General features: G+C 49.7%; 2 protein-coding genes across 8 annotated transcripts in view; one reads left to right on the forward strand and one right to left on the reverse strand.

The window, feature by feature from the left end:
• Window positions 1-14,013, reverse strand: part of LOC122378857 (band 3 anion exchange protein-like) — a 178,218-nt gene that overhangs the window by 159,296 nt on the left and 4,909 nt on the right. The window lies entirely within an intron of this gene.
• The window catches only part of LOC122378858 (collagen alpha-1(IX) chain-like), a 31,122-nt gene that overhangs the window by 775 nt on the left and 16,334 nt on the right, over window positions 1-14,013 (forward strand). The window contains exons 2-13 of one of the 4 annotated variants that reach the window (XM_043360463.1): window positions 6,902-7,122; window positions 7,525-7,614; window positions 8,573-9,064; window positions 9,358-9,562; window positions 9,892-10,108; window positions 10,364-10,534; window positions 11,002-11,088; window positions 11,471-11,554; window positions 11,883-11,990; window positions 12,375-12,482; window positions 12,926-13,090; window positions 13,477-13,638. In XM_043360463.1, the coding sequence (XP_043216398.1) occupies window positions 6,902-7,122; window positions 7,525-7,614; window positions 8,573-9,064; window positions 9,358-9,562; window positions 9,892-10,108; window positions 10,364-10,534; window positions 11,002-11,088; window positions 11,471-11,554; window positions 11,883-11,990; window positions 12,375-12,482; window positions 12,926-13,090; window positions 13,477-13,638 (2,110 nt within the window). The remainder of the gene's footprint in view (window positions 1-6,901; window positions 7,123-7,524; window positions 7,615-8,572; window positions 9,065-9,357; window positions 9,563-9,891; window positions 10,109-10,363; window positions 10,535-11,001; window positions 11,089-11,470; window positions 11,555-11,882; window positions 11,991-12,374; window positions 12,483-12,925; window positions 13,091-13,476; window positions 13,639-14,013) is intronic. The other 3 variants (XM_043360464.1, XM_043360465.1, XM_043360466.1) reach the window with 3 other exon arrangements.

Consider the following 14,013-nt stretch of genomic DNA (forward strand, 5'->3'; position numbering starts at 1 on the left):
TCAACACATACATGTATCATTTATCAACATGTATAGAGTTTATTTTTGAGTTTTGTTTAAAACATTAGGTACACAAAAGAGTTTCGTTAGTCATCATGTCTTCTAAACTCTGCGTAGATTAGAGGGTAAACATTCAGTCTCTTAACCCGCGCGGGGCTGGGGTCTCCAGCCGAACGCGCGGGGCTGGGGGGGGGGGTAAATTTTACCCCCCCCTGTTATCTCCCGAACTAATGGTCCGATTTGGAAAAGTCAAACGCCAATCGAAAGCTCTCATCACGAACTACTAAAAACATGTACTTAATTTAAAGTTTGAGGTCAAGGTCAAGGTCAGGTCAAGGGTACAAATTGCAAGTTTCTACAGTATCGGCCTTGCACCGTAGTTGCCGAAGAATGGAGTCATGGACTGAGACTGATCGCCCAAAACGTGTTCTTAGGCTACCAAGACAATATTAGTTGCATACAATATCATTCAGAGGTCAAGGTCAAGGTCAGGTCAGGTCAGGTCAGGTCACCAAAAAACAAAATATAGAAAAGGGCATGTGCGACACATGTTTTATGGGTCATTTTACTCATAGAATTCAATAGGCACACTCAATAAGTGATATGGACCACCTCTGGATGAATTTCAGGTCGAGGTCAGGTCAAGGTCAGGTCAAGTGAGGTCAAATTTTGAAGTTGGTTGTTAAGGCCTAAAAAGGTGTCTATCTGATGCAGTTTTTCACGGCGAATCGAATGTTGCTATTTTTGTTTCCGTACGAGGTCTAGAACTTCCAAAAAAGTCATTTTTCAAAAATTTTGTGTGTCGTGACGTCATACAATTTTGAATAACTCCCACATTTTTGAACCGATTCTTCTAAAATTTGGTATGTAGGTGCACATAGACCACTTCTCTGACATATATTCCGGTTTTTTCGATAGACTCAAAATTTTGGATTTTATAATGATTTTCCCAAAAAAATCAGTTTTTTGAAAAAATTTAGGCCAAAATCCAAAATTTTCAAAAAACCGAGATAGCCATTTGATAGACAAAGTAAAATTACGTATAACCTTTTTTGTTACGTCTTGATTCCTTAAAAAATGAAGATGTTAGCGGCGTTTGAACTTTTGCCGTTTTTGAGGCGAAAATGGCGAACATGACGTCACTAAAACGTCAATTTCTCAAAAATTTTCCGACGGATTTCGCTCAAATTTTCAGGGAAGGTGTCAAATTGATGTAAGAAAAGGTACTGAAAGTTTGGCGGCGCTGCGCGCCGCCGTTTTTGAGATATCGCAAAAATTCGCGAGGGGGGGTAAAATTTACCCCCCCCCCCCCCAGCCCCGCGCGGGTTAATCCAACACATTTCCAGCTCATGCCTTCCATGAAGCATCACAGAAATTGGGTCATCCATTTTTGATAACGTAAGTAAATGTATGCAGCTGCATTGCCATCCTGCATGGGTGAAACGGAACTCAACTGCTAACAAGTCCAGCATGCATGCCTTTGCAGACGTGTCTCTGGCAGCCAGAGTTATCCTTCGATCAGGTTCGGAGGGTGTTTGTTTATTTTGAGCCATGTTGTGACGGAACTCGCTTCAGTGTGCCTCGTTTGCCAGTAATGAGGAGAATAACGGTAGAAGCACTGGCCATGGTTGTACACTGTTTAAATATACACACGAGAGAGTGTGGCTTACGGTGCGAGTGATATCATTCGTTTGAGCTGAAGGCATGGCTGCTTCAACAGCGCCCGGGGCCTTCTTATAGCTGTCCATGTTTTACTGACAACTATAATAAAGACCTTCTGTACACTAGAGCACTTCACGGATAGGCTTTTTAGGATCCGGCCCGGCCCATATCCGGCAAGTCATATCCAGATCCGCCCATTATCCGCCTTTCTTTGAATATCAGAATCCGGCCCACCCATGGCCCGTATTGCAGCCAAACTTCCAAAAAATATCCGTAATAATCCGTTTCACCAATAACTGGTTTCACCCAAAACTGGACTAACAAATTCAATCTAAGGGACCAGACAGCCATATGTACATCTCACAGACCATCATGGTTCCAAAAACCATGCTTATAAACCTAAAACCACATGAAAATCACCACATTGGTAAACTAGGTATCAATTTTTAACTTCAATGTTGAATGTTAAAATTTTGATCCGTTTTGATCCGGGTTCAACCTTCAATTCCCAAATCCGGCCCGCCCATATCCGTTCTTTTTTAACAAATTTAGAATCCAATCCTATCCGGTCCGCGGATTTATCCGTGGATAACGGATTTATCCGGCCCATGAAGTGCTCTACTGTACACCGACCTCAAAATCCTTCGACACAAAAACCTGCACACCAGGGATGCGGAGCCGTGGAAATTTCAGACGGCTCCGGCTCCGGCTCCGGATAAAAAATAGGCTCCAGCTCCAGCTCCGGCTCTGGGTGAAATGTCATGGCGGCTCCAGCTCCGGCTCCGGCTTCGAGTAAAATGGTCCGGCTCCGGCGGCTCCGGCTCCAGTACTCAGTACACAGTGGCGCGGGAACCGGGGGGCTAGCGGGGCTGAGCCCCCCCCCCCACACACACACACATTTCGGCTGGGGGAGGGGCTCGTAATGTATTTGAGCCCCCCCCCCCCCCAGCTGGAGGAATCGAAATCGGAAATCTATCAACATAAATTCAAAGATTCATACATAGGCGCGGGAACCGGGGGAGGGGGCTGTGGGGGAAGCTTGCCCCCACAACTCCGGGGCCGTGGGGGCCGTGCCCCACAACTTTTCATGAGGCCAGGAACCATTGGGGCAGTTTGTTTGTCCTCCCCAAATTAGGGGTTGTGGGTCACAAAGGAAGAAAGCATGTGTGAAAAATCCACCTTTTTCACTGGCTCGGCAACTCATTTGGCAGATTAAAACCTTGACTCCAGGTTGCCACTCAACTGATATGGAATACCTCACTTTTTGCAAATATTTTCGTTTTTTTCGTTGAAGAGGCAAAGGTTTGAAAAATAAATGGCCTAAAACCGGTGAGAAAACTAGATTTGGGGGTACCCTAGGTTGATCTCTATTATGGTTCAGTCCCCCCGCCCCCCCCAGTCTGGAAGAAGTTGCCGCGCCACTGTCAGTGCATCCTCTATACAATTAAATACGGGTGGAAGAAAAAAGACGAAGGGATTGGTTCATGTTGCGTCTGTATTTGCATAACAAGGCAATTTTGAATACCACATGTTTTACTGCCTTGTACTGTCAAACCGAACTAAATAGGTCAAAAAAATTCCTCTTCAAAAAAGGAGCCGGAGCCGCCGCCTTTTTTGACGGCTCCGGCTCCGGCTCCGGGCTATATTGTTTCACGGCTCCGGCTCCGGCTCCGGACAAAATATGCCGGCCCCGGCGGCTCCGGCTCCAGCTCCGGCTCCGGCTCTGCACTCCTGCTGCACACGATTTATTCATTTCAGTCTGTTCAGACCCTGTTTAGAGTTAGCTTAAACTCGATTAAGATCGACTAAGGTCGACTAAACTCGACTCAGCCGATCCTAATTGGTCTTAGACAAATTAGGATCGGCTCAGAATCTTTTTGGAACCAATTCAGACTCAGATCAGCCTCAGCAGCTGGCTCAGTCTCGGCTCACAATCGACTCGTACTCAACTCACGCTCGACTCAGACTCTGCTCAAACTTGGCTCAGATTCGGCTCAGACTCAGATTTACCTCAGACTCAGGTCCCAGACCCGCGCTTCAATCTCAGGCGTCAGCTGACATGACCCGACAACTTATACCGGCTCTTTATTCGTCATCTGAATCTACTCGTATGTATGATCAAGCTCTATCGGTCGCTGGCCTGGCAGCGACTAGCTGTCGGTTTGGCCGGTTTGGCCTCTAGGCTAGCAGCTGTCATCTAGCATCATCAGATCCTGGCCCTTAGATGTTTTTTCTTGGATGTATCGCACAGGTTCTCGCTTCATCATTTGGCAGTCCCACAGCCGCTCTGTCTCCCGAGCTCGTCACGTTGGCTGGCGTTCTCGTCGTGGGCTCGCTCTGCCACAGCTGCATCGGTTTCCGTCTCCCCATCCCCTCTGCGGGATAAACAGAGCTCAGTCTGCGCCATGACTGTCTGAGGACGTCTGCAACTCGTCAGATCGCCACCGTCCGCCGCGGTCCGAGCATACCGCGCCACTCTGCAGCACGAGCGGCACATTCACAGCGCTGGGAGCTACTACCGCCGTCTGTGCCGTCCGGGCACACCGCTCTCTGCAGGGAGAGTAGAGCGCCACATCACACTCAGAGCGGTGGGAGCCACTGACATCAGTCCAGCCACGTCTGGGCATACTGTTCCCTGAGGCGAGGGCCACATTCATAGCCGAGCAGTGGGAGCTGCTTGCCGTCTGTCATCCCATTCGGGCATACCGTCCTCTGCAGCGAGAGTAGAGCGCCACCCGCAGCTGTGGGAGCCACTGCCGTTGATGACTCAGTCGTCCAGAGCTTGGCTTTCGCGCTACCGATAGCAGTTCCAGTCAATTTTGCACAGCTTTAGTACGGAATATATAGTGTACGACACATATTCTACGACATATATGTCGTGGGATATATATTCCGTGGTTCTACTGGCTCTACTAAGCGAACGGCTCAAAGGGGCATCCGTTGTTACTGTTTGTAACCATCTATGGCGAAAACAGGCCGACATATGACACAACACAGTCGAGCAGGATGATGAAGAGGTGGTTTCGAAGCGCGCCGTTTGTTGTCTGAATCAGCAGACACATCATATCAGTGTTGTCACAGCTGTTCCGCCCCTGCTACCGGGTGCTGCATGAACACAACTCTGCAAAAGTCTGCACGGATAGGCTAACAACTCGTTTATTTCGCTACCGTCCCACTCGCATCGTATCCGGAATAGGTATATGATGTCAGTGAAATGTCGGATGTGGGCCATATGATATCAATTTGGGCACATCTGATGCCCATCAATTCTAAGAAAATTGTATAACTTTTCAATCCTGTTAAGAAAATTATGTGGATAATGGAAGCACCCCAGATAGGGTAAGTAAGACTGAAAAGCTGCTCCAGCACCAGTATTTACTCTCATGCGAGGTTAAGCTCTCTTAGAATAACCAGCAAAATTACCGCGGAAAGGTCGACCAGCAACAACGGAGCTTGCCACGGCCTGCACGGGACAGTTCAATGTTCATCCGCGCCCTGTCACTGTGAACAGCATCAACCGAAAGCCAACGACGAAAAAACTCCGGTCTTTAAGTGACCTAAGTGACGTCACGAATAAGATCACGTATAAGGTATAAGGTCACGCAAGGTTCGCAATACAAATGTTAAGGAGCGAGCCTTGCAAGGAGTGTATGAAATCACGCTTTCAAATGATTGACATGCTCGTAGAATCGTCTCCAGCTCAATCATAAGTTTTCATTTTTTTTCCCAGTTGACTTGTTATAATGAGGTCACGTCACCGACCTGACCACAAGTAATCCTACCAAACATCCGAATCATACAAGTTGTATGATCTACAAGATATCACCAGTGTTTTACATGTTTGAACATTTTTTTCATGCACGGAGACAAAATGTGGGAGCACCCTAAATAGCATCGTCTAGAAGCACTATTATGCCGTTTGAAATTCGGTGAATCGGTTTACCCGAGTGATCCGTCTTGCCCAAATTTTCACTAGCATAAGACCTTTGTTTAAGTCCCACTTAGCTCGGGAAAAGTGCAAACAAGAGTTCAGCTGATAAACAGACATCAGCGGAAACGATCGTGACGACCGAAAACCACTTGAACGATACTGCGACCGTCCTCCGTCTCCCTTCAGCAGTTCATATCACGATGTCTCCAATGTGCGCTAACTTTGAAATGTCTATCTGCTGTGTATATGCTAACGCTAAAGAAGTTCGATGTACCGTTTACATTAACATTTTATCATCACGCAGCTACTAACGGTCTGCCGTTACTGAGTGTCGCCGAAGCAGCTCGGTACGACGGTCGGTAGATTGGTGCGATATGCGCTCTGAGGGCGTATGTTTGCAGTCGTCCCATGCCCAAACCGTCCTCGGTATCAGACGTTTTCATGTTCGGTCGCCTCTGAACAAGTCGCCGGCTGAGACTTTAGCTGGCATACCACCGTGGTTCTCCATCTCGTTGCACTCCTTCTCGATCCCCCTCTAACGTGGTCGTTGGTTGTAATGAGTGTTATGGCAGGGAGCCGGTGTTTGTGTGTTTGGAGGAGGAGGGAGTTCTCGGCTGACCGACGAGGCTGTGGTCCTTCCCGGTCCTCCACTACCCGCGCCCGGCTGTTGTAATGATTTCGCAGGCAGCCGGAGAGCCGTCGGCGGACAGCTCACTCTAAATCATCCAGACGGTATTTACGTGCGTATATCATCCAGACGGCCGTTCAGTGTAAACAAACATCGCTCCGGTCCACAGTGGACGGAGGACGGACCGGACACAGTGCGCCGCCGCCGGACTGACCCATATCCCACCAGAAAACCGCACAAATGACACCGGCAGTAACACATAAACACATAAACTCCGGATTCAATGTGTGGTCACGGTTGCAGTTTTCTGGATCAGTAACTAATAATCATATCTTAATAGGTACGGTGTTTGAGTCCTAAGCGTGGTTTTCGTCCACAAGTTCAAGTTTCTCCCATTGCTTGACTAATATACAACGAATATGTAGGCATGTATAACGAAGTGGTAACAAAAATACCCTGACCTTAGGCAAATGATATTAAAAATCAAAGGAATAAGTTCGTTTCATCACTCTGTTCAACCACCGAAAATTTCAAATTGCAATCGTTCCACAGAAGTAGCTGTGGCGAGCGCGGACCATTGAATTTTTATTGATGCTAGAAACTTCTTAAAAACAAAACGTAACGATTAATGAAGATGAGTGCGTCCCTGACCAGCCACTGTCCCCTTCTGTGACCACCAGGTGGTCGCTGCTGGTGGCTCTGACCTGTGTCCTGGTGCTGACTGACCTGGCCGGCGCCATGCCTGAGGCGGCGCCGGAGCCGGAGGCTGCCGCAGCGCCCCTGGCCGCGCCTGACCCAGCGGCCGACCCAGCGGCGGCGCCAGAGGCTGACCCCAGTCCCCGACCCCGGCCTCGACCCCGGCCCAGGCCCAGAGCCAGAGCCAGGGCCAAGGCTAAAGCACGTGAGTGAATGTCTGGAGATGCGGCAACCTAAGAGGGCAAGGATAATTGATATTGTCCCCTGTTCTCAATATCATTCAAGTAAGCAAATTCAGCCAATTGAGTTTGCAAATTCGGGTATTCAAGTAAGTAAATTCTGCTTATATTATAATGTTATTTTGGAACGCCATTTGCTGATCTAAGAGGGTAAAGTTGGACCCTGCAGTAAAGCAGTCTTATCGTTTTCCAGTGAAGAAGTTATTTATGCGTCGCATTGGCATTCAAAGTTAACCTTTTATGGTTGTTGTGCTTCACTTTCATGAAAAAGATGACTTTAATCTTCTTCAGTGGGAGGTGTAAATGTGCTTGGACTCGGCAATGGATCACACTAGTATAAATAAAGAAGCACCGATGACATGTTTCAGAGCTTTTCTCCCAGCCGGACGACGAGAAAGTCGACTATGCCTGGTACTACTACGAGGATGAGGATGGCAACTTTTACGAGGATGAGGATGGTAAGACATATTTTAAAGCATACATAAACACGACACCATCCCGTTCACAAATGTATAGATGACTCAAGCGGGGCTTATTCTCGATGGACTAGGAGAGGGCCATTTCACATATGAAAAAACGGAATGTGTATTTGTGGTGGCATAGCCTGCACAGCACCACGATGGTCCTGCGTAATATATGCTTTCTTTATCAATAAACAGCGAAGCAAAAATGAACACTAAACGATACGAAAAACACCGAAAAATCCCAGAACGACCATAGTTGCACTTTCCAACCAGTTCACGTTCATACGTTCATCAGCAAGTTCATATGTTGCATCATGCAACGCAACTTGCATGCGTTGAATCGTGCCGCATTGCATTTCGCATAGCATGATTCAGGGTTACTGGTGATCTTTTTTTTTTGTTGGGACATCTGGTAAAATTTGATAACAAATGTACGGCACCTTTGGCCACAAATAGTATCGCTAGTAGTGTGCTATGGCAGGTAGCACAACTCTCGTCAGTGCAGACTACGGAATTCCTAATTCATGATTCTTCTTTAACGACGATCACGTTTGTCAAAACAATAAGTTTCAACTTTGAACTTTGGTAACATTTGCTGTATGGGAGGGATCTCAAAGAACTTATCGCATAAATGAGAAATCAACTAGAAATACGTACCTACTGCATATTGGTTGATTTTAGTAATAACTGCATGACATTGTACTAGCATATTCCAGCATATGAAGATGGCATTATTGAGTCGAGTGAAGGTGGTTAAAAACCAAGAGGACTTTTTACACCTCTTCCCACCAAAACAAGAGCAGATTTCGTGCATGATGTTCCACCGATTCCTTGTGATCTTGTAGGCTTACGGGGAAAAAATATCCAAACTTCCCAGTTTCTGCACCATCCGTGCATGCGGCCGGTACCGCGCCGTTGACTGACTGTGGTGTGTGTGTGTCCGCCCGTGCAGGGGTGGGCGGGGTGTCCGTATCAGGCGGCGAGTCCGGCTCCTCCAGCTCGTCGAGCTCCTCCAGCTCTTACTATGAGAGCAGCGTCTCGGGATCCTCCTCGTCGTCCTCCGTGTCCTCGGGAGGAGCGGCGTTCGGCGGCTCCGGTGTGCTCGGAGGAGGCTCCTACGAGACCTCCTCCAGCTCCTATTACGAGACCGGGGGCGCTGCAGCAGGAGGATCAGCCGGAGGAGTAGTCGGAGCGGGAGGAGGCAGTGTGGTGGGAGGAGCTGCCGGCGGCTCCTACGAGTCCAGCAGCTCGTCCAGCAGCAGCTCCTCCGTCTACGAGACTGGAGGAGGCGCCTATGGAGGCTCCTACGAGTCCTCCGTCTACGAGGAGTCGGGAGGAGCCGGAGCCGGAGCCGGAGCCTCCGCCATCGGAGCGGGAGCCATCGGCACCGGCGACCCCTTCGGCGCCGGCGTGGCGTCCACAGACTACGAGCCGGGCCAAGGAGGTACGACGTCGGCCGACGGGGCTCCCAGCGGTAGCCGCCCTGCATGCCTCTCACCCGGAATATTGACCGATGAATGTTTCATAGCGATGCATGCCTGACTGAGTTTATCTATTGCATTACGACTTTCTCCGAAACAGTAATGTGACATGCAAGCTTTTGTCTTATCCTTTTTGCTGTTCGAGATCGCTTGGTTGATGGAATGTCACCCTACAAAGACCAGCATTTCACCCGTATCATTTGATCTATCTAATTGACCACTCCTACTCCCTCCCACTGTCGCTGTCTGTTTGCAGGCGGCTACCCGGAGGTATCCATCTCGCTGCCGTGCTCCGACTACCGTCCCGGTGAGGACGACTTGCAGGCGTTCGACTTCATCCGGCGCTTCCAGCTGGACGTGTTGGAGAAGGAGTTTCCCGGCGTCAGCAAGGTGCGCGGCTCCAGCAGTCTGCAGGTGGCGTATCGACTCGACCCGTCGGCCGACCTCAGCATGACGACCAGGTGAGACCGTCGCCGCCGCAAGCCACCCTCACCTCCACACGGCGGCGGGGCGGCATCAGAACCACGGTGGCGGCTGCAAACTCACAGGCAATATGCCGACAGACTTTGACAGAACCACCTTGAATGCTCTTATATCCTGACAGTGACTACAAGAACATTTTTGTTTAAAAAAAATCGGGAATAAGTTACGAGTGTTTTAACGATTTTTTATCCAGCACACATCAAGACATACTCGTAGTTATGACCTTTAGTCGGCCAGGCCTCGCTTCGCACACTCTGACCTGGTAGCCTCTGCTCACGCTTGTGACTGACCGATAGTCGCTGCGCAGGTCCGTGTTCCCGGTGGGTCTGCCGGCCGAGTTCAGTTTCATCTCCACATTCCGCGCGCGGACGGTGTTGAGGCGGCCGTGGGACGTGCTGCGAATCAACGACCTGCGCGGCCGACCGCAGTTCTCGGTCACCCTGAACCCGGTGGATCGTCTGGTGGAGTTCATGGTGCCGGACCTCGCCGGAGGCACGCAGCAGATCGACTTTGCCGGACTCAATGTGAGTGTCACCGAGGGAGTGCTCTCAGAAGGAAAAGTGATCTATCTGAAGAGTCAATCTTTATCGGCCGAAAAATGTCGAACTTTATCGAGGCTTTGAACTAAAGCATAAGTTTTGCACGAATCTGTGGAACGTTGGGAGTAAGCAAAGGAATGCAAGTTATTGCAATGACCTCAGCACATTAGCATGTTGCCTATTGGTGTTATTTTCTCACAAAATCCCAAAAACTGACGACTCCAATCCGCTGCGCCCCAGATATTCGACAGCAACTGGCACAAGTTGCACTTTGGCGTCTCCCGGACCGAGGTGATGTTGTACGTGGACTGCAGCCTGGTCAGCACGTTCCCGCTCGAGCCCGTCGGCCCCATCGACATCAACGGCGACATCGTGATTGCCAAGGCCTCCAACTCGGGGCAGACTGTGCCGGTTAGTTAGGGAGAGACGGGGTCAAACGGAGGAGGGATGAGGGAGGAGGGAGGAGGGTGAAGGGCGGAGGGAGGAGGGAGGAGGGGGAGGGTGGAGGGAGGAGGGTGAAAAGCGGAGCCTCCTGCCTGCCAGCATCCCACATCTAGGAAATGCTAGATTGGAGATAAGTTTGTATCTAGCATCGCTCGACTTTCATTAGGGTGTCTCGATACTGTAATTTAATTATATTGCATCCTTTATATGCTTATATACAATATATCTAGTGCTTGCATAAATGGTCAATAAAAGAATGAACTTTGGAAAAGCAGTGACCCGAGTCCGTCTGCCTGACTGATCGCCTGACCGTGCGGCTGGTCGTTTGAGATCGGCCTGCAATTAATGCTGATGATAATTGATGGATGATCAATCGTTTGAGATCGGCCTGCAGTTAATGCTGATGATGATTGATGAATGGTCGATCGTTTCAGATTGACCTGCAATGGATGGTGATGAACTGCGACCCGAGCCGACCCGAGCGAGAGGACTGCGGCGAGCTGCCCGTAAGGCTGCCCCCCGTAAGCTGCCAGCTGCCAACGACACCCAGAGCTGCTCGGGTGACGGGACGGTGTGCCCGAATCAAATGAATTTACATAGTTTAGCTTCGCAGAGAAAGGAAATAATCGAAAATTTATTACACACCACGAGTATGAATCACTATTTAATTTCGATAGCTCCCCGTCACTTTATGAAGTGCCTAATTATATAACACATTTTCATGCAAAGTCATGCATTCATGAAATACAAAAGCCGGACAAAGACCCAACACTAAATAAACGTTACTGCATGACTGGCTATGCTGTAAAACATTAAGAAAAATAAAAGATAACAAAGCTGGCGTTGACCTGGCAATAGCCCCAACTAGGCATTTGACACAGCTGGTTGTTTGCCGCTTTGCAGACACCGAGACCAACGGAAGGACAGATGGGTCCAGACTGTGAAATCACCTGTCCCCGGGGCCCGCCCGGCCTCAACGGAACCATGGTCAGTCACTCACTGGGCGACGGCGCCTCATCGCTAAAGCTGCCAGAGCCTCTGGAAGTAGCAATTTGCACGTAATCTTTGTCGTTGTAAGTGAAAAGTACAGTTTTATCGGAATGGTGATGAGAAACTTTTTGACGTCTACCTTGCTTTTAATCATAATTACAAGAATAGTCCTCGATGTCTAAGCATGGTATAACTAAAAAGCCTCATCAACTTGCTGTTGCTCGGTACCCATCAACCGTTGGCCGGTGACCTGACTGCACCCATTCATAGTTGCGCAGCAGCGTCTGTCCCGTGTTTACCACTGTTTCTCTGGTGTGTGTTGCAGGGTCCCGAGGGCCCTCCCGGACCGATCGGACCGATTGGGCCCATTGGAGAGCCAGGGGTGCCCGGCTACCCGGGCGCACAGGGTCCGCCAGGCCAGGTCGGACTCGTGGTGAGTTTTCCAGGGTAATTGACGGGAGGATGGAGTAAGCCAGGGGCGCTTGGCCTGTCTGGTGAACAGTGAGTAGCCTGGGGGCCTGAGCAGGTAAGTGAGAAGAGGAGTAGAGATGTGTAACGTGCATTGTGCAGCTCTAACGAAAGCTGGATGTGCTATAAATAGCTAGTTCCTACTGGTTATCACATCTTGTTTTGTGATATATACTAAACAACCGTTTTACAGCCACCCTCCAAGTCCAAACAGGACTGATATGTGGCAAAAGCAAAAATAACTCACTGTCGTCTTTCGCCATTTGCCGTCACTTCCTTGCTAATTTGTCTGTGTCTGGCTATGAATCAAGTGCTCCTCACTAACGCTCCATTTTGCCTGCCATTACAGGGTTTGCAGGGTCCACCGGGCCTGCCCGGCCTGGCAGGGCGGCCTGGACCGAAGGGCAACCGTGGGGACCAGGGTCCACCAGGACCGCGAGGAGACCGTGGTCTACAGGTAATGGCACCTCCCGCGACGACCGGCGAGCTGGGCCTGGCACCGCCGCTGATTTACAGAAATACGTAACGGAAATAAGCACTCAGAATCTTTCTAGCAGCTCCCCGTAGCATGGTGCTATAAATTGTCATCCAGTACGCTGTGTTCATCGGATTGATACTTGGTGCTTGGTTTGTGTTCTTCTCTTGCTTCAGTTCTTTCTCTTTACCCCTCTCTCCCTCTCTTTCTTTCCCTATATCATCATCTGCTTCGGTTCAGGACTAGATAGGTAGGTTCTACATGTATGTAGAACCTACCTTTCGCGGATTAACTAGTAACTTCGCAAACTCACGGATTTCGCGGACGCACTGTAACATATATATGCCCGTCTATGTCTGGCACCTGTCGAGCGTTACACATTCACTCCCGTCTATCTGACTGTCCCATCTCTCTGTGTCTGGCAGGGTGTGCAAGGTCTGCAGGGTCTGAAAGGAGAGGCCGGGGACCGCGGCACGGACGGCCGACCCGGCACCGATGGTCTCCAGGGACCACCTGGTCCTCCGGGAGATATCACCCGAGTCGTGGGACCGGTCGGACCACCGGGACCGCCCGGTGTGGACGGCACACCGGTCAGTGGACCAACGCAGACCGGACCGAACAGGACAGGGATTATTGACAGATCAGACAAAAAAAGACCGAAAAACAGTTGGACCACTCATTTACCATTCACTTTCAGAATTGTCGCGTTAAAAATAAAAGAGGATTAGGAACTTTGAAACTTTGAAGCGTACCTATAGTTTTTCGGATACTTGCACAATAGTATGAAATAATGTGGGACGGCCGGCTGTTGTGCGATGACCTGGATGTGTGCTGCTGTGCGATGACCAATGTGTGCTGATGTGCGATGACCAGTGGGTGCTGTGCGATGACCGGTGGGTGTGTTGTGTACTGTTGTGCGATGACCAGTACGTATGCGCTGTGCGATGACCGGTGGGTGTGCTGTGTGCTGTTTCAGGGCGCCTCCGGACAGGACGGTGTGCCGGGACGGCCGGGCCCGATCGGCGAGCCGGGGATGCGCGGCTCGCCGGGCATAATCGGTCCGCCTGGTACCCCCGGTACTCCCGGTACCAAGGGCCAGCCGGGCGTACCGGGACCCGTCGGCCAGCAGGGACTACCGGTCAGTGACCGTCACCGACAGTCAGCGCGTGGGGCGCAGTGGACAGAGGGACGCGACGCCGCGACTGAATTGTTTAGTTTACATAGTCCATGGCTCATGCACATGATAATTTATCAACTTCCATATTTTACAGCCTTACAGATGATTTATGAATAATCAAGTTTTTCACGTGTTATTCTTTCGAGAAAAAAATGATGCTTGTGGTTCTTAGCTTTATATCACCGCTCCAATATGCTTCCATATTATCTATTTTCATATTTGGAGCGCCATGTGGATTTTGTAAAAGATTTTGTAAAAGAGATGAGATTCCAAAATGAAATGAAATTGTAAAGCGTTTCACTTCACAGTATCTATTGACTCTTGGGCATTGATTGC

Source organism: Amphibalanus amphitrite, unplaced genomic scaffold (assembly GCF_019059575.1).
Source record: "Amphibalanus amphitrite isolate SeventyFive unplaced genomic scaffold, NRLGWU_Aamphi_draft 000066F_arrow, whole genome shotgun sequence".
NCBI lineage: Eukaryota > Metazoa > Arthropoda > Thecostraca > Balanomorpha > Balanidae > Amphibalanus > Amphibalanus amphitrite.